This window comes from Protopterus annectens, chromosome 1.part1, assembly GCF_019279795.1.
Source record: "Protopterus annectens isolate FY-2018-M chromosome 1.part1, PAN1.0, whole genome shotgun sequence".
Classification (NCBI taxonomy): Eukaryota; Metazoa; Chordata; order Ceratodontiformes; family Protopteridae; genus Protopterus; species Protopterus annectens.
In genome coordinates, this window is record NC_056726.1 from 119,380,988 (window position 1) to 119,403,626 (window position 22,639).

The 22,639-nt window shown below is 36.8% G+C and overlaps 1 protein-coding gene across 1 annotated transcript in view; it reads left to right on the forward strand.

Moving 5' to 3' along the window:
* Positions 1-22,639, forward strand: part of LOC122814238 (dynein axonemal heavy chain 5-like) — a 3,525,594-nt gene that overhangs the window by 1,759,034 nt on the left and 1,743,921 nt on the right. Inside the window, exon 60 of the mRNA XM_044086840.1 lies at positions 19,763-19,849. Within this exon, the coding sequence (XP_043942775.1) occupies positions 19,763-19,849 (87 nt within the window). The remainder of the gene's footprint in view (positions 1-19,762; positions 19,850-22,639) is intronic.

Sequence of the window (22,639 nt, forward strand, 5' to 3'; positions counted from 1 at the left end):
CTCACAAAACATTCCAGTCTTAAAAGGATCCAAACATGGCTGTCCACTTTCTCCTTTATTTACCTTAATAATGGAACATTTGGCTAATGTAATAAGAATGAATAAAGACATAGAAGGCTTTAATATAAATACAGATACATCATCTAAAATTCAGCTCTTTGCTGATGATGTCCTCATTACACTAAAAGGGAATAATTCTTCTAGTGCTTCTTTATTTAACTCTATGGATGATTTTCAAAAAAATGTCAGGTTTGGTTTTCAATGATGACAAAATAAAAATACTTCCCATCCACTCAAATAACAATACATTAGAAAAAAATATCATAAATATAAATCTAACTTTGATCAAATAACATATTTAGGAATTATATTAGCCAAGGACATCAAGAATATAATACACCTCAACTATAATAATAGTCTTAAAAATATATGTTTCCTTATAACAAATTGGAATAGAATCTTTTTTTTACAATGGAAGAAAGACTAACAATAATTAAAATGATAATACTTCCAAAGATACTTTATATTATTCGGTACTTACGTATTATCGCAACCAGATTTTTGCGGTTGCGACCTTCGCATACTTCCGCACAAACAAGACCATGAAACACTGTAAGGTGGTGCTGTGAGTCAGTTTGGCTATGGAGTAACTTTGAATTACTTTCAGGAAGGAAAAACATTTGAGAAAACCGTCTTCCTGTTTCCAGCGTGCATTACAGATGCACGCTTGAAATGTCATGCCTGCTGCCGTTCTGATGAACGGATTTATTTTGTATCTGGAATGAATCCTTCAGAGAAGGCAAACACACACACAGTAGTGATGGTTTTGGTCCCCTTTTTTTGGGAGGGGGAGGCAATTTAGAAAGCTATATTCAGGTGAAAATAAAAAAGCTGCTACCATCCACAAAGTACAGTAAGAAGAGCACTGTCCAGCAGTAACACATATTTGGAAGTGCACTTAGTACCTGTAATAACCAGGTGATTTTGAGTTTCAGTCTTTATTTCTAAACTATGTCCAGTGCTTCACAAATGGCGACACTTTGTTACCACCAGAAGTGAAAGCATTCACTGTAGTTTATGTAAATCAGCAGTTTGCCTAACCTAAGAAAGGCAGAAATCCCTGAACTTGTGAGATTTACATTCTCCTAACATCGCGGGGTGTATTTGATGATTCGCTTTTCCAGAAGCTGACATCGTCCTTTGAAATGCAGGTACTGCAAAGCAGAGCTTCACTGTGGAGTTACAGGAGCAAAGAGGTACAAATTCGCACCCTCTCTCCTCTTCCTGGCTCATACCTGCAGTGACAGAGTAATGTTTTCTTCCTTACAGACCCCTTCTTAGCTGAAGCAACCTGTTTCCACACACACATACCAAATTATGGCAGTGCGGAAAAAAAAAAAAAAAAAAAAAACAAGAGTAGCTTTAAAATATCGTTTAAATAGTTGGGCCAAAGGAGGAATAGCTTTCCCTGACTTGGACCTATACGCTATCTCATCTATAATTAAAATGGTATCTCAACACTCGGAGGCTCTGATCAAAAATTTACCAAAACAGCAGAGGCCACCAAAGCAGACACCCAAAAAACACACCTCACCTTAACCCACACAACACATTACACACAAAGGACCACAGTCAGAGTAATCAACAGTCACAGCCCCAAAGGCCAAAAAAAATGCCAGACACACTTGTCATTGGTGATTCCATAGTCAGACACACGCGCCCTCCCACCAGACCTGAGTGAGGTAGAGACAGCCACCTGTCTGTGCTCGTCATCCGCCACATAGCAAACCATAACGCAACAACCTCTCTCTCAACAGTACAGGTGGTACTCAGTCATCATTGTCCACGCCAGGCCAACGCACACCTGAGACGCTCTCTCCCTTGGACTACATGAAAAGGGACATCGAGTCTCTTTATATGTAGCCCAGGTATGACCCCTGACCTTGACAGCATCCCCTTCCTACCTAGAATGAGAATGATGCACAGTGATAGATAAGATGATCTTTAATAATTGGCTTAAATTCTTCTTGTCTTTCAAAGGGGATCAATGTCTGTCTGCCTGGGATGACATGCTGGACAAGCCGCTTCGCCGACAGGGACGGCACCTGCCCTTCTGGGCTTCTGGATATTGGCAAAGGCACTTGCCACCCCACCCCATAGTTTTTTTTTTAGGGCAAGGCTTAAAAACCCACCCCCCTAACACAAAAAAAAAAAAAAACTAAGGTACGCTGCCACCAAAAAAAGTCTCAATCTCAAGATGCACGCTCAAGAGGCTTCCAATATGGGAGACACATCGATCTGTGCTGTGTGACAGACCTGGCCCAAGGGCCCCTGAGAGCACCTGTGCACTAACAGGTTTCAACTAGTCATCATCAGCCCCAAAACCCAAATACACCAAGAAGGAAGGGGGTGTCCATTCACTTGGAAGGACCACACCTCAAGGTTGTGCAACACGCATCGATGTAATCGGAGACCAGTGCAGGTGCAATATTCAACCAGCAGAAAGTTGAGCCAATTTGTTGCATGTTACAGCCAGCCTTTTCTCCCAAACTCACATGGCCTCACTTGGCCTCTTGAACCGATAAATGTATCTCCAAACAAACACCATCCTGGTGACTTAGGAGGGACTACCTGTATATGGATACACTACCCTACTAGGTGCACTCCTCTACACTCTAACCTAAACTGGGTCACATAAACTCAAGCCAACTTGAATGCAACTAAACATCCCCCCACAAGAGGAGAAAAACATAATGACATCACGATCTCATCATCACAATGGATCAATCACGTTCAACACCCTCACTACTACACCTAACAGATCATAGGAACAGTCTCTGGAGGTCTCTCACCCTCCTCCTCAAAAAACAAAACAGCCACAGTGAAAACTTCCTCAAAGCCACCCTCACCTAAAAAAAACAACTGTCTCAAACGTGGAAGCCCTTCTCAAAAAAACACAACATTTACAACCGCGGAACTATCACTTACAAATGCCTCCCAGCACCTACAGGACTGCATGGATCAGGCAATAATCAGCAAACCCAAATGCCTCTAAGAACCAAGGTAGCAATCCAGTCAGTGTGGACCCCCAAACAAACAAGCTTAAACACAAAAAGGAGGAAGCTACTACAAGAAGCCAAGGCATCTTAGAAGGTAAGACACCTTTGATCATTATAAGTAAAAACTATAAGAGAAAAAAGAAAATATAAAAAAAGCAATCTTGATTAGAAAGGTAGAAAAAAGAGCTCAATACAGAATCATCAAAAAGGCTTTAGAAACTTTTAAGCTATTTAGAGGAAACCTGGGAGATAAGGTTCAAAGTAGCTAAAATATTACTGAACCTACACACATTGCCAACACCATTTACACAGGTTCAAAATGAACCCCTCCCAGGGTAAAGCCCTCCTTCAAACTGAGAGATATGGCCCCAGAGATTTCTCAGCCTAGGATATCTCCACAATTCAGGTAGGGCAAAACCCAGCTATAAACACATCCCACACACACCGATGGTGGTGTCTACGCTGTCCCCGACTGTGTGCTAACACAGCACTCAACAAGGATTAAAAGGTAGCCTCAGGATAGCTGTTTAATCTTAGCCTCACCTCCAGGATCAATGCCCAAGGAGGGTATTTAATCGCAGCTCCACAGACCCTGGAAATTACGGTGCCATTAGCTTGAAATTACTGCCCCATTCTTTTCTACAAGCCTTTATCTTAAAAACCATGGAAGGGAGACCCAATGGTATTCAAAAACAGTATCCAGTAAAGATACTGAGGGGAACTGGGTCCTCCTGAAATAAAGGCATTCTTTGAGCTTTGTCAGCAGATCCTGCCTTAAAGCTGGTTGACTTTTTCCACCATACAGCCTCTTGAATGAGGGCTCTGTTTCAGTTGATACACCATACCTGGCAAAGGCCAAGTCCCTACAATATTAAACTATCCATCATCACTCACTCAGAGATGCATGTAAAGGTAGCATCAAAAGATAATCAGCAACTGGAAACCTGATAGAACGGCAGAGGTTCACATTGTCAGGAGCTGTGTCCAGAAAAGCTCCTGTCCCATGCAACGTGAGTGGGTCTTCAGTCCAAAGCTCACTCACTCCGGCATCTCCATGCATCTGGAAGCAAAAGACAACACAGAGGGTTATGGGGCTGACAAATGTGAGACATGCCTGAACCAGGAGGGCTATGGCAAAACACATCTGCCACAGATATCAATCATCAGACCCATTTAAAAAAATGAGGAGACAAGCCATTCGAAAAACGAAGTTGCCAAAATGAAAGCATAGATGGCTTCCACTTGAGGAGGTTAGTTAAGCATCTGCCATAGATAGGTTGGGCACTCAGCACACAGAAAAAGTCATCAGAGACTGGGGACCCAAAGTTGATTGTGATGCCTTCGCTTCACACAGGGATGGGCAAAGTAGTAGCTGGGAACCTTCTATATCCCACACCATCAACCTGTGAAGGAGTTCGCATCTGATCAAGGGAGGTCATCCTGGATCCCCATTACTCATCACTCATTAGACCTAGGCCCCAAAACAATGCCCTCGAGGACCAAAAACCACCTACCTGCAGCTGTCTTATGCCCCCCGAAAGCAAGAACCCAAAACCTTAAAGGTCTCAAAATATGTCAAATGCCGTCTGACTGAAGGAACCTAGGTCTCATTCAGTCTCATACCGTTTGCGATGAATTGACCTCACCTCAGGACATATAATATCCAACCATACCCAGATTGATGAATATGTTGACACCTATAAAATCTAGAAAGAACGACCAAGGAGATACACCCACCCAAACACGGTTATAAAATGTGAACCACAAGTATGAGCCCATCACCCAGAGACATCTTGTGGAACAAACAATGCGATGGCAGACAACCTTCTGTCTTGTTCACTCTCAATGCTGACCAGAGGAAATGAGAGACGTGATGCAGCCCCAGGGATTGATGTTCAAGAGGAGCTGACACCGGCACAGAAAATGGCTAAAAGCCACAATAAATTTCATTCTAGGCTCATAGCTAACTATGAGCTAGTTTATAAGAACTAGTGGACTCTTCTTATTCTGCTAAATGGAAAAATACTGTGAAATAATAAGGGTGGATTTAATTACAAGACCACAGTCATACAAAACAGATATATTAAATAACCTCATTCTATGGTTATTAAAAGATCTCTTTACTACATATGTTACACCAAAACATTCAACCAGTTATATCTCAAATATTATAATTAATTTTAGGAACATTATATATAAACACCCAATTTATAATAAATGGACCTTTCTTTTATACCTTATAGCATATACACAAGGTATTGTTTCATCATCTGATCCAAATAAAATACTATTATTTAAAGAGAAAAAAATAATATTTTGGTTTCAGATGATGTCAAATAAAGTGAAAACTATAAATATTTTGATTCAAGAATTTGAGCTAGATAAAAGTCTTTGGTTATTACTACAAGTTTACAGACAATTCCTTTGAAACAAGTTTGATTTAATATCTCCTACAGTTAGGGAACCCATTCCTATGCTGATTGATTACTTGGTATTAAATATTCAACATAAAACCTCAAATAAAGGTAAACTATCACACATTTACAGGATTATTAGAGATGAAATATGTAGTTGACCAGAAAGTTCCTGGAACTGCTTCTTTTCTATTAATAATGAAAAACCTAATGAGCAAGACAAAAATACATATTCAAATCAGCTGGTAGAACAATGTACTCACTTAAATGGAAGTTATACACTTGGAAATGTATGTATAGATCATTTTACACACCACTTACAATGAGTAAAATTAAGAAAAAAGATAACTTATGCAGAAGATGCAAATTAAAGAAAAACTGGGCACATATGTCTTTTGATTGTTCAGAACTAAAATATTATTGGGAAAATGTTAATAACTTTCTACAGGCTATATTTACAGACAATTTTGCTATATCTAGAGCTATGGTTCACTTCAATACACCTAGTCCACATTGTGTTAAAAAATTAAACTTCCTTTGATTTGGTCAATTCTAGCAGTGGATAGAAAAATTATTACTAGAAACTGGATCTCAGATTCTCCTACCTCTTTTATTGAATTCAAAAATGTTATTTCTGATGTCTGTCATTTAGAAATTTTGACAATTAAATCAAGATCATCTAGAAAAAACATTTTCATATAACATGTGGGTTAGTTTGTAGGAGTTGTTAGAAAAAGAATATGTTGTTTTATGAAATATTAATAAGTACATTTGTTAATGAAACCTATAAATGTGGATGTCTTTGTAAATACTTTAGTTATGTTGTGATTGTTAAACATTTATGTATATTTAATTAACATGTAAAAATTATCAAGTTCATTTTGATTATATGTTAAAACTAATGAAGCTGTTTTCAAAAAAATAAATAAATAAATAAACAACTGTATAAAAGATCAACCTGCCAGACATTAGTGTGTGCATGTAACACAAGAGCTGGAAGTAAATACTTAACTAAAAATCTATTACAAATAAAAAGTTGGAATAAGATACACTTTTGTCAAAATGCTACAGAATGAATAAATGCTACCTAATTTTATCCCCTTTTGAGTGTTTGGGGACCAGACCAGAGGTAAATGTATTGTTTGCTATCCAGTGAACCATGTTGCATTTCAAGAGGGTCATAAAGTTACTTTGCTTTACATGTATGGGAAGTATATTCCATAGGAGAAGTTTTTTTGAGAGATATTTATTATTTATTGACAAGGTTAGTCCCACTAGACTTATAGCCTCTTTTTATGGGAGACCAGAAGTGGTATTTCTACTATAGGGGGAAATTTCTCTAGGGCATCAGGGAAATTTCCCTTCTTATCATTGCTGTAAGTTGGAACCATTTTGGAGGAACACTTCCTGTTTCTGTTCCAGGTGCAAAAATATCCTGGAGAAACAGGGAGGCAGATGGAGAGACAAAAAGATGATGGAGTAGTGAAGGAAATGAAGCAGAAAGCAAATATTGAGACCAGAGAATGGGTGCAGGATTCTGAGGAAATGTTTCAAAGAAACCTTTTTGATGGAAATAACACAGCAAATGAAGGATGTATAATTACAACTTTCCATTTGGGAAGGTTGTGAGATGATTTACTTAAAGAAATGGTGTTGCAGAGTGATCCAGAAAATGAAGAAGATGTTTCCTGGGGGCATTATGGAGAAAACACAAATGAAGGATGTAGAGACAATCCTGAAGAATAGTGGTGAGATGGAAAAGAAAACATATGCTGAGAATGTAAAAGAAGGGAAAAGTGGAATAGCAGAAAATAAGGTAGAATAAAATAAAAAAACAAAAGTATGTGGTAAGGATTCAAAGTAAAGAAGACAAAGAAATGGACAGGTATGAAGTATGAGACAATTTAATAGTTCCTTTGGGTATAAAAGCATATGAGGTAAGGGTATTTATTCTTATTAACAGAGATATTTTGTGACATTATATTTGAGACTGTTTTTTTCTATGGAAAATTGTCTTGGAGAATATGAAAAAAATAAATACTGTAACTCATGGAGTCTTTATGTGATAAAAGCATTTATCAAGGAAACAAAAAAGAAGAATCATGTAAAATTTTGAACAGATGTAGAGAAAGAGACTTTGAAAAGACATTTGAAAGCTTTATGTAAAGACGTACTAAACATTGAAAAAGTTTATAATGAAAGGGCTTTATTCACTGGTGCCTGGGATTGAAATATTGTGTTGAAAATAGAAACAGAAAATTAGGTGGAGGAGAATATGGAGTGTTGCCAAATACTGGGGACAACCAAAAACATGTTTTTGGTTGCTTTTGTTTTTTTTTTTTTGTTTTCTTTTGTGTTTTTTGTGGAAAAGAAATACACTTAAAAAGTAGCTGTGATAAAAGAAATTTTTCTATTTATGGGGAAATGGAACATGATGCAAAAAATGTGAATTGAAACGTTATAAATGTAGCAAAATGGGACATTTATAGTTGGATTAAAAAAATGAAAATAACTGTAAGGAAAAAGAAAGAAAAAATGAACAAAGAGAAGAAATAGAAGAAAATGTATGAGTAAAAAATAATAAAGAGAATATCAAAGAAGCTTCTTAAATAAGTGGCAAAGAAGACATCAAGTGGGAGGTAGTAAAAGGGAAAAATTCTACTGGTAAAAGTCAGAAAAAAACAAAATTTAAAGGGATAAATATAAATGAAAAAACAAAGGAAATGGATGAAAAAGAATATACACAGCTTTAGATTGTAGGATGGTATAAAGGTTAAGGTGTTTGATTCACAAACACTAGGTGCAATGTTTGATTCTCACCTTTGGGAAAGAAATGGTTAGGCTTACAATGGCCTTTTAAGAAAGCTAGCCTAGTAATTAGCTATGAGCATATAAAGCCATTAATTTAAGGAAAAGGGAAAATGAAAATTTTAGAGTGCTTCATGTAAATGTGAATAGTATTAAGAATATAATATAGAAGTATAGGACTTTTGACCTCATTTAATACTTTTAATACATTTGATGTAGATGCAATTTTATTAGAAGAAACAAGATTGTTAACAAATGAAAACAATATTACAAACAGATAAACTATGTGCAGGAAAGATAATTTGGAATTTGGGAAATTAGAGATTCCCTGGAATAGATGTGTTCTGTAAAATACAGTAAAGACATTAGATGTAACTTTAGCAAAAATGGGAAGATTAACCATTGTAGTTGTAAAATGGAAAGAACAAGCATATAGAATCATACATTATATGCATATATTAACTGTAAAGAAAGGAAAAGCTTATTTCATCAGATTAAAGACTACATAGTGATAAATATGAATATTATAATGACAGGGGACTTTATATGTGATTTAAGAGGCATACATGAAAATAAAGGAAATGATATAAGAAAAATGTTAGATGCTATATGATGTGGTAAGTTAAAAGTTTGGGACAAAACTTGATGGACTTAGAAAAGGAGTATGTATAGAACTGAAATAGATTATTTTATAGTATCAGAAGGTCTAGTTATAGGAGAAGGGGTGATAGTTGAAACAAAATTTTCTGATGATCTTGTAATATGGATAGAGATAAAAGAAAGCAAGGAATATATAAAATAGGCAAAGGAATAAAAAGGATAAATAAAAAAGCATGAAATGAAGAAGGAAAGAGATTAGTAATACAGTTTTGAAAGATCATATTTCTATGAAAACATTTTATAAAATTGATCTGAATGGCGGATGCTATTTAAGGAAAATTAAAATAAAATTAAAAAAAGTTTTTGACAGTGGTAATATGATTTGAGAAAAATTAGAGAAAGAAAAAATAAAAGAACATATAATGATGCAATGGAAGATTAGGAACATGATGATTGAAAGTACTTTGACAAAGAAAAATAATTATATGAAAGAAATTGAGAAAAAGTACAAGAATTGTTATACAAGCAAAGATATTTTTTACAAGGAAAAAGAGAACTATCAAATTATTTAAATAAATTAGCAAGTGAAGATTTTAGTGTAATGAGAGAATTAAAAAATGTAAAAGCGGAAATAGAAATAACCCAGGAAAAGATTATGAATATTGGAGTACAACATGTGCAAGAAATGTTTAAATAAAAAAGAAGGTAGTGAAAAAACATGGAAAGTAAAAAAAATGAACAAAAAAGAGAATAAAGAACTGGAAAAGGAGATTTCTTCAAAATGAGCGAGATAAAGTATTAGGGAAATTAAATATAGATTTGGCTGGAGGCCCAGATGGAATAGGGTATGAAATGTATAAACATTTAAGGTTGTCGTTGTCTTTCAGCTTATCCCGGATAGGGGTCGCCATAGCGGAACTCCGGTCCGCTAATAATTGGCAGTAGATTTTTATGGTGCCGAGTTGCCAGCTCAACGCCCAACCTTCAATGAAGGCACACCCATTCACACATGTCTTTCGGAACGCCACTCGACCCACAGGGAGGACATGCAGACTCCACACAGAAGGCACTCCCCACGCACTAGCTGAGAATCGAACAGGAGAACCTCTAGCTGTGAGGCAACAATGCTACCGTTGCACCACCATGGATTGTTTGAGGGTTTTCATTAAAACAAAAAAAATCTTGCAAGATGTGACAGGTTCAAATGGATATAACAAGAAGCAACTGTATAAAAGATCAATCTGCCAAACATTAGTATATGCATGTAACACAGAAACAGAAACTAAACATTTAAAAAGTTGTTATACATAACAGGTGTGAATAATAACTTATCACAATGGCAAAACTTTCCATATTATCTTTGAACATGAATGTTTTCGGAGGTGTATTCAATAAAAGAAAGACCAGCTAGCTATATTAGGAAATGCACAGTGCAAATAGCTATGTTACAGCAGACACATTTGGAAGGAATTTAGCATGTGAATCTGAAAAAGAAATTATTTCAGAATGGTTATTCAGCAGAATATCTGGGACAAAGGAAAATGGACGTACTAATATTAATCGCTAGAGGAGCTCTAATACTGAAAGAAGAGGGGGGAAAATACAACAATGGTATATTTGTAGTAGGAAGGGGTTACTGGCAAGGAAACATGGTTACACTGGCATACATTTATATTCCACCTAAAACTACTACAATGGAGCTTAAGAAAAATCTGGGAGAAATAATCAACTTTCAGCAGAGAATATTACTTCTACGTGGGGACTGGAATTTGCTTTAAAACAGTGAGGATGTATCTGGGGAGCCTAGAATGGAAAATATAACAAAAACAGAGTGAATATTTGAAAAAAATTGTTTCAAAGCTGTATACTAGGCTAACTACTAGAGCCTATAATGCCTAGCCCTACAACCCAAATGTGACCCATAAAACTGATTTATATTTTATATACAGGGGGTGATTTACTGACTGCTTCTGTCAATCAGAGACACAGCAGCCAGACCAGGGGTGAATTTCTGATCACCCATCCATTCATCCAAATTGTGCTTAAATAGGAATATAAAGGAACTCTGCCTCTCATAGATGGAAAGCCATTGAAATGCATAAACATTTAAGGTATTGGCAAAAAAAAAAAAAATATATATATATATATATATATATATATATATATATTTTTTTTTTTTTTTTTTTAAGATTTTGAATGAATGGTTAATTGAAGGTTTTATGTATAAAGAATTATATACTGGATTACTAAAGAAGGAAGATACAATAGAATTAAAAAAAACTGGAGATCAATAGTATTGAATAATGATGGTCATAAGATCTTTATAAAATAATACAAAAGAACTTTGAAACAAAAATAGAAAATATTATGGAAGATATATGTAGTATAAAAGTGAAGGGTTGTAAAGAATTATTAATGATAGTTAGAGAAACCACTGTAACATATGTAGTATAAAAGTGAACAGTTGTAAAGAATTATTAATGATAGTTAGAGAAACCACTGTAGGGTGGTAGCAGTGGTGCAGTGGTTAGCATTGCTGCCTCACAGCAAGAGGTTCTCTGGTTTGATCCTCAGCTGGGGTGCCTTCTGTGCGGAGTCTGCATGTCCTTCTTGTGGTCACATAGGTTTCCTCCGGGTGCTCCAGTTTCCTCCCACATCCCAAAGACATGCTGTAGGTGGATTGGACACTCTAAATTGGCCCTAGGTGTGAGTGCGGGCATGTGTGTGTGTGTGTGTGTGCCTTCCATGGAAGGTTGGGTGCCGGGCTGGCAACTCAACACCATAAAACTCCACTGCCAATCATGAGCAGACAGGTGATCCGCTGTGGTGACCCCTAACCAGGAAAAGCCTAAAGTAGAAGAAGAAGAGAAACCACTGTAAAAAACATCTCCAAAGCCAATTTTGGACTTCTAAAAACAGAGTTGGCTAACTTCACGACACCCATGCAAATGGAAAATAGGTGCGTGACTAAATCAATGCACTGTATAAGCACATACACAAGTGCATGGAACAGGCCATACTAAACAGAACCAAGATGCTCTCCTCCAAAAAAAGGAAGCCAATTTGGTGGTCCCCCACCATAAGCAAACTCTACAACAGAAGGAAAAAAACAGAAAAGAGTGAAGTCCCAAAACTGGAAAAACTCCCTTGTCAGCCTCTGCATAAAACTGATATCCATCATCAAATCCTCTAAAGCTACTTATGAAAACAAAATTGCTGCAGATTCTAAAGACAACCATAAGGCATTCTATAGTTATGTCAAGAATCTACATGGCAATACTCAGATCTGCTCTGAGTTACAGCACAATAGCAATACACATACAGAACCAACTGATATTGCCAACATATTGGCAGACAGGTTCAGTGTGAACTTTACCCCCCTTTCATCCCCTAAAGGGCCTATAACAATACCTAAGGAATGCCAAGTCCCTATTATCATGGCTACACAGGTAAAAAACACACTGTCCAAAGCCAAGAATACAGCTTTCATGGGACCTGATAATATCTCTTGCTGTGTTCTACATGAATTACAAAGTGAACTGGCACCACACCTGAGTACCTTGTTCAATCACAGTCTCATTTCAGGCTTTGTTCCTACCAAATTGTGCACTGCTCTGGTCATCCAACTCCACAAAGGGGCAGCAACTACAGACCCTGGGAACTACTACCCCATTAGCCTGACAAGTCTCATATGTAAGGCTATGGAGCGCATCATCATGGACTTTATAAATAAGGATATAGGGAATCTCCAAACTCAGGACCTCATGCAGTTTTGGTTTGTGAAAGGTAGATCATGCCTGCTCAGCCTAATAGACTTCTTTGAGTCTGTCACCACAGCTGTAGATGAGAGTTCACACAGCCTACCTAGATCTTGCCAAGGCCTTCAACACCATCCCTCACTCAGGAATTATAGATAGACTCACTAAACTAGGCATAAATCCCTATGTCATAAGATTGGTTGCCAACTGGCTCACTGATAGAACCCACACTGTGAAAGTAGTGGACTCCAAATCTGACTACTGACCAGTTACAAGTGGCATCCAACAGGGATTGGTCCTATGTCCTCTCCTGTTTGGCATCTACTTCTCTGTAGTTCAAGCCAACATAAAGGTACTCTGGCTGACCAAGTTCACAGATGATTGCAAACTGGGAGCCATTATTGATTCTCCAACTGATGTAGACATTCTACAAAAAGGCCTCACTGACACAGATGACTGGTGCCAGAACCATGGCCTTAAGCTCAATGCCAAAAAGTGCACTGTCATTCTCTTTGGGAAAAATTTGGTGACCATGAACTACCACATAGCCGGTAGTCTAGTAACACTGAAGGTGTGATAAGAGACCTGGGGACACAGATTGACAGCAACCTCTCCTTTGATAACCACATTGCCACTGTAGTCAGAAAGTCCTTCTATGTGGCACATCTCATTACAAAAAGTTTCTCATCTAAGAAGAAAGAGGTAATAATCCCTCTCTACTTGTCCCTCATTAGACCTATTATACAATACAATGCCTCATTTGGTATGTACCTCACTAGACACCTACAACAACTGGAAAGGCCACAAAATACCTCACTAGGAGGATCTTAGGACTTAGAAACATGCCCAATATGGACAGACTAAAAAAAAACTCCAGCTATACTCTGTCTCTTATCGCCTACTTAGAGGCAATATCTGCTTGACCTACAAAGCCATGTCTGACCCAGAGCTGTTAGATATGCTACATCTAAAGAAATCCAAATCCTTCCATGCCGCATGCTTTAGGGACTTAAACCTCATTATCACAATAAACAGAACTTGCTGGAGGGACAGGTTCCTAACCCAGAGACTTCCCATACTCTGGAACAAACTTCCCATTCACATCAAGCAGAGCACTTCACTGGCCCTCTTTAAGAGAAATCTTGATGAGTGGATAGGCAACAGGATGTTCATCTCAGGGATCATTTCAGTGGCCTTGCTTGACAGGGGTACTGGAAACTAACTTTGGGCAGCATAATGCCAGGGAATCTTCTTGGTTTAGGCTTGGTTTAGGCTTATATAGGATCCAGGGCCATTAGTCTAGTACAAACCTATGAACCTATGAACCTATATGAACAGAAAAGAATAAGTGAAAATTATAAAATGAGATCTTAATAAGGCATTTGACAAAATTATGGGTAATAATGAAAGAACATACTATAAGTGAGAAAGTTAGTAAATTTTGTATGTCAGTGTATAGTAATAATAAAGTAAAAATACTTTTAAATGGCTGGTTAAACCAAGAGGTTCATATGAAGAGTGGTGTAAGACAGGGATGTCCAATGAGTTGCATGCCCTTTGTATTACTTATGAATGTGATAATATGTGAAAAAAATATGTGAAATGAAGGAGGGGGTGTCTATAACACATGAAGAGTTAAGAATTCTAGTTCTGTTAACATATGTAGATAACATTATAACTGCAAAAAGCAAAATTTCAAAATTTGGATAAAAGAAGTAACAATTTGCACAAATGAGTGTCGAGATGATAGGGACTGCTTTATATAAAGAGAAAAGTAAAGATTTAGGTGAAGTACTAAAGACTGGGGGCATATATTTTACAATGAATGACAATTTGGGAATAAAGATCCAAGTAGAATTCAATTGGAAAAAAAACAATTGAAGAAATAAGGGCAAACATGTCTGTTCTGAAGAACATATAAATTACTATTCAGAAAAAAAGGTTTATTTAATAAATTCAGTAGTGATAGAAAAATTAGCAAGTGTATTTATGTTGTCGACAGAATTTGAAAAGGAATTATTGCAGATATATATATTTTTTTCATTTGTATGGGGTTCTAGTGTAATCCCAATTAAAGAAGAGGAGTTTTGTATGTAAACAAATAAGAAGAATATTTAGGGTTAATTAACCAGTGGTATATGCTGCTTTATTACATTTGTACAAAGTGGCAAAGTAGATAAATGAAAAAGATGAGTGATTAGTAGTAAAACTGTATAAATATAAGCATGATACATTTTGGGGTATGGTAAAGACGTGTAAAAGAGAGAAAGAGTATATAAATGAAGAAATAAAATACTACCAAGAAAAATATATATATTTTTTAATATATAAATTAATGATATAGATAAACATAGACAAGTATGGTATAAAAATGTAATGATAAAAAAATTACTATGTAAAACTATCTGACAGATTAAAAAAATTAAAGTTATAAAAATAAGAAGCAAATTGTGTAATCAAAAAGTAGAATGTCAAGATTTGTTTGTGGAGACTGGTAACAGATAAATTGCCAGTTAAAGGAAATATGGCATATAAGAAGAAAAGTGACAGAATATGTTTACATTGTTAAGAAGAAAAAGCTATGGAACATGTGTTTTTGAAATGTAAAAGAGTAAAAAATTATGAGGAAAACTATATAAAGAAGATTTTTTTGAAGATATAAAAGAAGTGGACAAAATAAACATAGGTATGATTAAAGATGGATAGTATAAGAATAGAAGTAAAGAATATGTTGAAAGAGCAGATAAAACGTTATTTTATGTTATATAGGTTATATGGAATGAAAGGATAAATGAAATTATGTTTAAAGGTAAATAGATTTTAGCAACAATATTAAGTAAAATCAGATTATAGTTACGGAAAAAGGAGTGGGGGTCTAATAAAGATGAAAATATAACATGATTGCAAAGGAAATTATGAATATGTGCAAACAGATTTGGATAATTATATTTTTTGTACATATGTAAATATCTGTAAATAAATATTTTATAAATAGCCTTATTCTTTTTGACAGGTATTTTGTATCCACCTGTACTACTACCACCTCAAGCAGATTGGGGCTTGGTATAATGGCTAAGATGTTTGACTCACAGGTACAAAGTACAATGCTTGATTCTCACCTTTAGCAAAAAAATTGGTTAGGCTTAGAATGTCCTATTAAGGAAGCTAGCCCAGTATTTAGCTATGAATTTATGAAACCATGATTAAAAGGAAAAGGGAAAATGAAAATTTAGTTGGGGTTTGGTATAATGGTTAAGATGTTTACCTCACAGACACACAATACAGGGCTTGATTTTCACCTTCAAAAGGAAGATTGCCTAGTAACTAGTCTAGTATTTAGCTATGAAAGAAGATGGGGCCTTGGTTTAACATCTCATCTGAAAGACAGCGCACACAGAAATTCAGCATCCTCTGATGCTGCATTGCAATTTCAGTCTGCCTGAAGTGGGAATAGAACTCATAGCTTTCATAAGCAAAGGCAAGTGTGCTACATGTTGCACCACTGACACTTGTATATTTTTGTATAACACTTTCACACACTGATTATTCCAACAGGTCCCCCTCAGTGTTGTAGTGGTTCCCTTAGTTGATGCCTTGAGTGTTGTTTGCTTTATGAATATGTAGGAGATCAGATAGGACTGGGTCCTTTGATGCTTTGTTGGTGAGGTAGAGGTCCCACCCCCTGTATCCCCCAAGAGTCTATAGGAAACAGAGAAGAGAAAAAGTGCTTTAAGATGGTCTGTGTACAAAAGACAGATATATTCTTGATCCTCTTAGTAATGAAATGGTATAGTCTTTCAAATTAAATCATATATTTAGTTAAGTACATACCAGAAGGGGCAATATATTATATTATGGGTCTGATAAGGAAAAAGAAGAGAAGGATGATAATCTCCTTTGGCTTGGAAGATATACCCATGGTAATCAGTCTGGCTAGAGAGAAGGATTTCCTAGTAGCAATAGATATATGGTGATCAAATGGTAGTTCATTGTCAACAAAAGTGCATAAATGCCTATTAACTGTGCCATTTTCTAAATGTTTGCCATCTATGTGGTAGGTACATGGGTGCCCATGTTTGTCAGAGAATACAGCACTACATTTCTTAGTATTTAGCTTAAAGCCATGATCCAGGCAGCACTTGCTTGTACATGTTAAGCCCTTCAGAAACATCTGGGAATTGTCTGCAAACATGCTGAAATACATACACTTGATTTCAGCCTTGACATAAGAGAAGTAAATTCCAAAGAGAAGTGGACCAATGAATAATTCCAGTGAGACACAAGTATTGACCCTTTTTGATGAGTGCATACCTCCAACACTTATAGTTTGGGCATGCTAGTGAGTCAGTTTGCTATTCAGCTGGTATCACAGGGGAGTTATATTTAGTGTGATTAGCTTATCAACAATGCCAGAGTGTGAGATGGTGTCAGAAGCCTTTGCCAGGTCGAAATAAGCAGTCTGTACAGGGTATATATTAGATAAATGAATGCTTAAATGTTCAAATCTCTAAAGGTCGACCTTTAGAGATCGAACAGTTAAGTGTTCGAATATCTTTAAAAACTAAAAAATAAATAAATAAATAAATGTAAAAAAAAACCTAAAGGGTGTAAGCAGGGGGCAAGCCCCCCCATGCACCTCCAACACCCCCGCTACTTAAATATACCAACTCCAAGATCGCGCTACAGTGTAGGTAATGGGAAATTTCCCGTTTCTGCTCTGCCATGCACTGAAGTGCGATCTCGGAGTTGGTATATTTAAGTAGCGTGGGTGTGGGGGTGCAGGCGGGCCTGCCCCTCTGCTAAAACCCTTTCACTTTACTTTTTTTTTTGCTTTGTTTTATTACATTTTCAAACACTTAAATGTTTGCTCTCTAAAGGTCGACCTTTAGAGATTCGTACATTTAAGTGTTTGTCAATGTAATATAGACCCATCTGTACAGATTAGTCTGCATCCATTGTATCAGTCACTTAGAGGTTAGAGCATTCTTCACCGACCCAGGCAGTATTAGTGGTGCCTGGTAACATACACATGCATTAAGCAACAAAAACAAGTTTCCTTTTCCTTCAGCCTTGAAATATTAATTTCTACTAACCAGACTTATGGTACCACTCTACAAATTAAGCATCACAAAACTATTAAACGTTCCTCCTTATAAATATAAGAAACAATACAGGTAGTGCATAACTAATTTATATTATCCTCAGATCTTCTTCCTGTATTTCAGTATATCCAAAAAACTGATGCCAGGTGTGTACCCAAGAAGACTAAATGCTGTAATTAAATCAAAAGGTGCTTCAGCAAAGTATTAGTTTAAGGGTGTGCACACTTATGTAACCAGGTTATTGTACGTTTTTATTTTATATTTTTCCCCTAAAAGATTTGTTTGTTTTTCAATTGAATTCTACAGGTTATAGGTCACATTAAAGGTGGGTAACGTTTTGAAATGATTTATTGTGGTCTCATTTTTTATATTACAATAACCTGGCATTTTAACAGGGGGGTATACACTTTTTGTATCAACCATAGCTTGTTGCCATTATGTTCATTGTTTAATCTATTATGCCTAGCGGTTTCAAACTGCACTGCACTTTTTGTCATCGTTAATTCTTACCATGTCATTGATATAAGGTCATTGATTCTGTTATTGTCATTGTTAACGTTTTTTTTTTTTTCTTTGCTTGTGTCATGATTAACAAGGGTATTTCCAGGTAACAAGTCTTAAATAAAATATCATGGCCAGAATATAGGCTTACTTTATGCAGAATAAGTAATGGAGTATAGTTATAATCTGTGCAAAACTAAATTAAGTAGATGGCAAATGAGGCAACTGGCTTGAAAGGTTCATAATGCTGAGACACATGACCAAGTGCCATATTTCTATTTATGGGAAGGGACAATATCAACACCACTGCCATCACCCTCTCTTGGTACATTTACAAACACATTGTGTTACAGGTCTTGAGAAGGTGGTGGTTTATTACCAGAACTGTTACAAGATTGAAGGTAGCTGCTGATAATAACAAAGTACCTTCCGTAAGCCACAATGCCTTAACCTAACCATCAGGCAAATAACTTCCTAATATTAAAGTGTTACAATGCACTCTCTTTTTGCTTACATGTACACTCAGCTATGTTCACAAAAATAACTGTAACATGTTTCTCTCTCTCTTATACAAAATGTATATATATATATATATATATATATATATATATATATATATATATATAGATAGATATAGATATAGATATATAGATATAGATATATGGATATAGACAGATATAGATATATATGAATTCCTATCATATGATCATAGTTTCAAAACTTTGAAATTCATATGATTGAAACCATATAATCAAAGTTTTGAAACATCAAACATAAATAAAAATAAAAACAAAACCTTTTTTTTTTATATTTTTTCAGGGGGACAAGCCCCTCTGCACCCACCACACCCCCTGCAAATTAAATATATGAACTCCGAGATCACACTACAGTGAGGAAAAGGTTACATTTCCTGACCCGTGCTGTACTACGACCTCCATTCAAAATGTTCACTGTTTCAAAACTTCAATCATATAGTATCAATTATATGAATTTCAAAGTTTTTAAACTTCAATCATATGATAGGGATCCATGCAAGGATGTATGCAAAGATGTTTTTACAGAAATATTGTTTTGCATTGTGACTGTTAACAAAGGTACATAAAATGAAATAATGTATTGGACTAGATTGCCTTCTACCTTTTGATGTACGAGTTGGCATCATCTCTTCACTCGCACACTCCCCAAACTGGGTTGCAATGGTTCAGTACCTATTCTAGTAATGTTCAATCACACACAGTTCAGCAAAATGAATTTGTGAAATCATGTTTCACTGTAATGAGTTTTATTCATTTGTAGAGCTCTGAAATAAGGAATATTAATAATCATTTGAAGGTCAGCAGGAGACCAAAAACTTTCTATTATTACATTCCAGTACCAATGACTATATCAATTATGTAGAGCTGTAATAAGTCAGAAAAAAGTAAAACTTATTTTATAATAATACATAGTGACAGTAGCATGTGTGTCTATTACTGAATGTAGTGTAAAGCGTACATTAATGCCTCTGTCTTTTCAAACAGGGAATCCTTTATATTGAAGAAGATGCTCTTGGCTGGAGACCATTAGCTAAAGCATGGCTGCAGAAAAGAAGTCAACAGGAAAATGTAGTAAGTGCTGCATAATACTTTGTATTATATTTAGGACAAACATTTACACTACTTGTGCATTTTGTAATTACAGTCTTCACTAACCTGTTTAGTGCATACTTTAAGTTTTTGGAAGCTGTGGTGTTACAAAGACTGGAAAAGTATGCAACAGTAGTGTGCTGTCTGTGAAAGCTACATGAGTAGTTTGTGAGCACTTACATTTGTATAGCTGCAGAAGAAGATAAATAACATGATGTGTAGCTATGCAGTGTTTCTAAAGCACATCACTAGCTTAGGTCTGGGCCTTGGTTTTAAAATAATGAGACAGGGGAGCAGTGCTTGTCTGAGAGATGTGGTAGCCCTTGCTGTGGAAAGAAAACCTTGCATGATAACGGATGCTTGGGAAAGGACACACAGGATCATAATGCTTCCCATCATTGCCCTGAACCTCTACATCATTTGCAATATGATGTGATACTAGAATATTCTATGCCAATTAATACACAATCTGAAGAGTGAATGACACATGAGACTGAATGATGGCTTCTTTTCTGCCCTGCCATTTACACAGGTTTGTACAGAGCAATTTGTGACTGGGGGATAAAGAAACACAATATGCAGTACCCACAACAATATGTTGTGTGTATAGTATTTAGGGTCAGCTGATTTGTTTGCAGGGCAAGTATATGTTGTGTTTTTCACAAAGAGACATACCTACTGTGTCAACAGCAGAACATCAGAATATATTATGTAGCACTAGGGTATGTACAGGTATTTTATACAGACACACACACACACACACACACACACACACACACACACACACACACACACACACACACACACACACAATGTCCCTGAAAAAATGAATCAGCTATCTATTATGAAGGGGAAAGGGACCTCTAAAGAATGAGCAGTAACATTTAATATAGGTGAGAAAAGGGTCTCTCAAGCAGTGAACATTATACATTTACATAAAAGGGTCTGGGGAAATACAGTATAGGTTCATAGTTTGGTACTAGGCTATCGGCCCTAGGGCCTATGCAAGCCTAGCCATAACAATTCCCTGGATATTTCTTCCCACAATATTTACTTCTCCAGGCCCCTGTCTAGCAGGGCAACTGACATGATCCCCGGGGTAAATTTCCTATCTCCCATCCAATCATCAAGGTTCCTTTTGAAGAGGGCCAAAGAGGCGCTCTGCTTGATATGTATGGGCAGTCTATTCCAGAGTATGGGGAGTCTCTGGGTCAGGAACCTATCCCTCCAGCATGTTTTGTTCATTGTGATGACAAGGTTTAGATCCCTGGAGCATGTGGCTCTGAGGGATTGGGATTTCTTTAAGTGGAGCATGTCCAACAGCTCAGGGTTTGACATGGCCTTGTATGTTAAGCAGAGATCGCCTCTGAGTAGACGATATGCCACAGAGTATAGCTGGAGTTTTTTTAGACGGTCAGTATATGGCATCTGCTTTAGGCCTGTGATTCTTTTAGTGAGGTATTTCTGTGGCCTTTCAAGCTGTTGCAGATGTCTTGTGAGGTACATACCAAATGGGGCATTATACTCTATAATGGGTCTAATGAGGGATGAGTACAGTGGGACAATGACCTCCTTTTTTCTGGATGAAAAGCCCTTAGTGATGAGGTGTGCTACATAGAAGGATTTCCTGACTGTTGTGGCAATGTGGTTATCAAAAGTGAGATCACTGTCCACCTGTGTCCCTAAGTCTCTCATCACACTTTCAATGTTTAGTGTCCTGCCACCTATGTGGTAATTCATGGGTACATGTTTTTTTCCAAAGGGATAGCTATACATTTCTTGGCATTAAGCTTGAGCCCATGGCTCTGGCACCAGGCATCTGTTTCTGTAAGGCCCTTTTGTAGAATATCCACATAATTTTGGGATTCAATAATGGCTCCCAGTTTGCAGTCATCTGCAAACTTTGTTAGCCAGAGTCCCTTAGTATTGGCCTGTACTTCAGAGAAGTAGATGCCAAACAAGAGTGGTCCCAGGACTGAACCCTGAGGTACTCCACTTGTCACTTGTCTGGAGCTGGATTTGGAGTCGGCTACTTTTACTGTCTGGGTTCTGTTAGTAAACCAGTTAGCAACCCATCGAGTGACGTAAGGATTTATGCCCAGCTTAGTAAGTTTATCTATGATTCCAGAGTGGGGGATGGTGTCAAAGGCCTTGGCGAGGTCCAGATAGGTTCTGTGGACTGCCTTACCCTCTTCCACAGCTCTGGAGACTGATTCGAAGAAGTCAATCAGATTCAGGAGACAAGATCGGCCCTTCACAAACTCAAACTGGGTGGGGTCTAGTGTTTGAAGGTTGCCTATGTTTTTGTTTATAAGTTCCTTGATAATGCGTTACATGCCCTTGCAAATCAGGCTTGTCAGACTGATGGGATGGTAGTTCCCGGGATCCAAGGTGGATCCTCCCTTGTGGAGCAGGATAACTGTAGCTGTATGCCACTCAGTGGGCATGAAGCCTGAGGTGAGGCTATGATTAAACATGACACTTAGGTGAGGTGCCAGTTCATTTTGTAGTTCATGTAGTACACAGCCTGGGATGCCATCTGGTCCCATGGATGCTGTATTCTTAGCTTTGGAGAGTGTGGTTTCTACCTTGTGCTGCAGAAGACAAATGCAAATCACCACATAATGATATGCAAATAAAAACAGAGTAATGAGGTTCAAATGACATGCAGATGGATGTGAAATTAATAGAGATGCAATTCATAGTAATATGTAGAAGAAAATGGAGACCTATGTATGCCAGGCTATGAAAAGGCAAAACACAACAAAAATG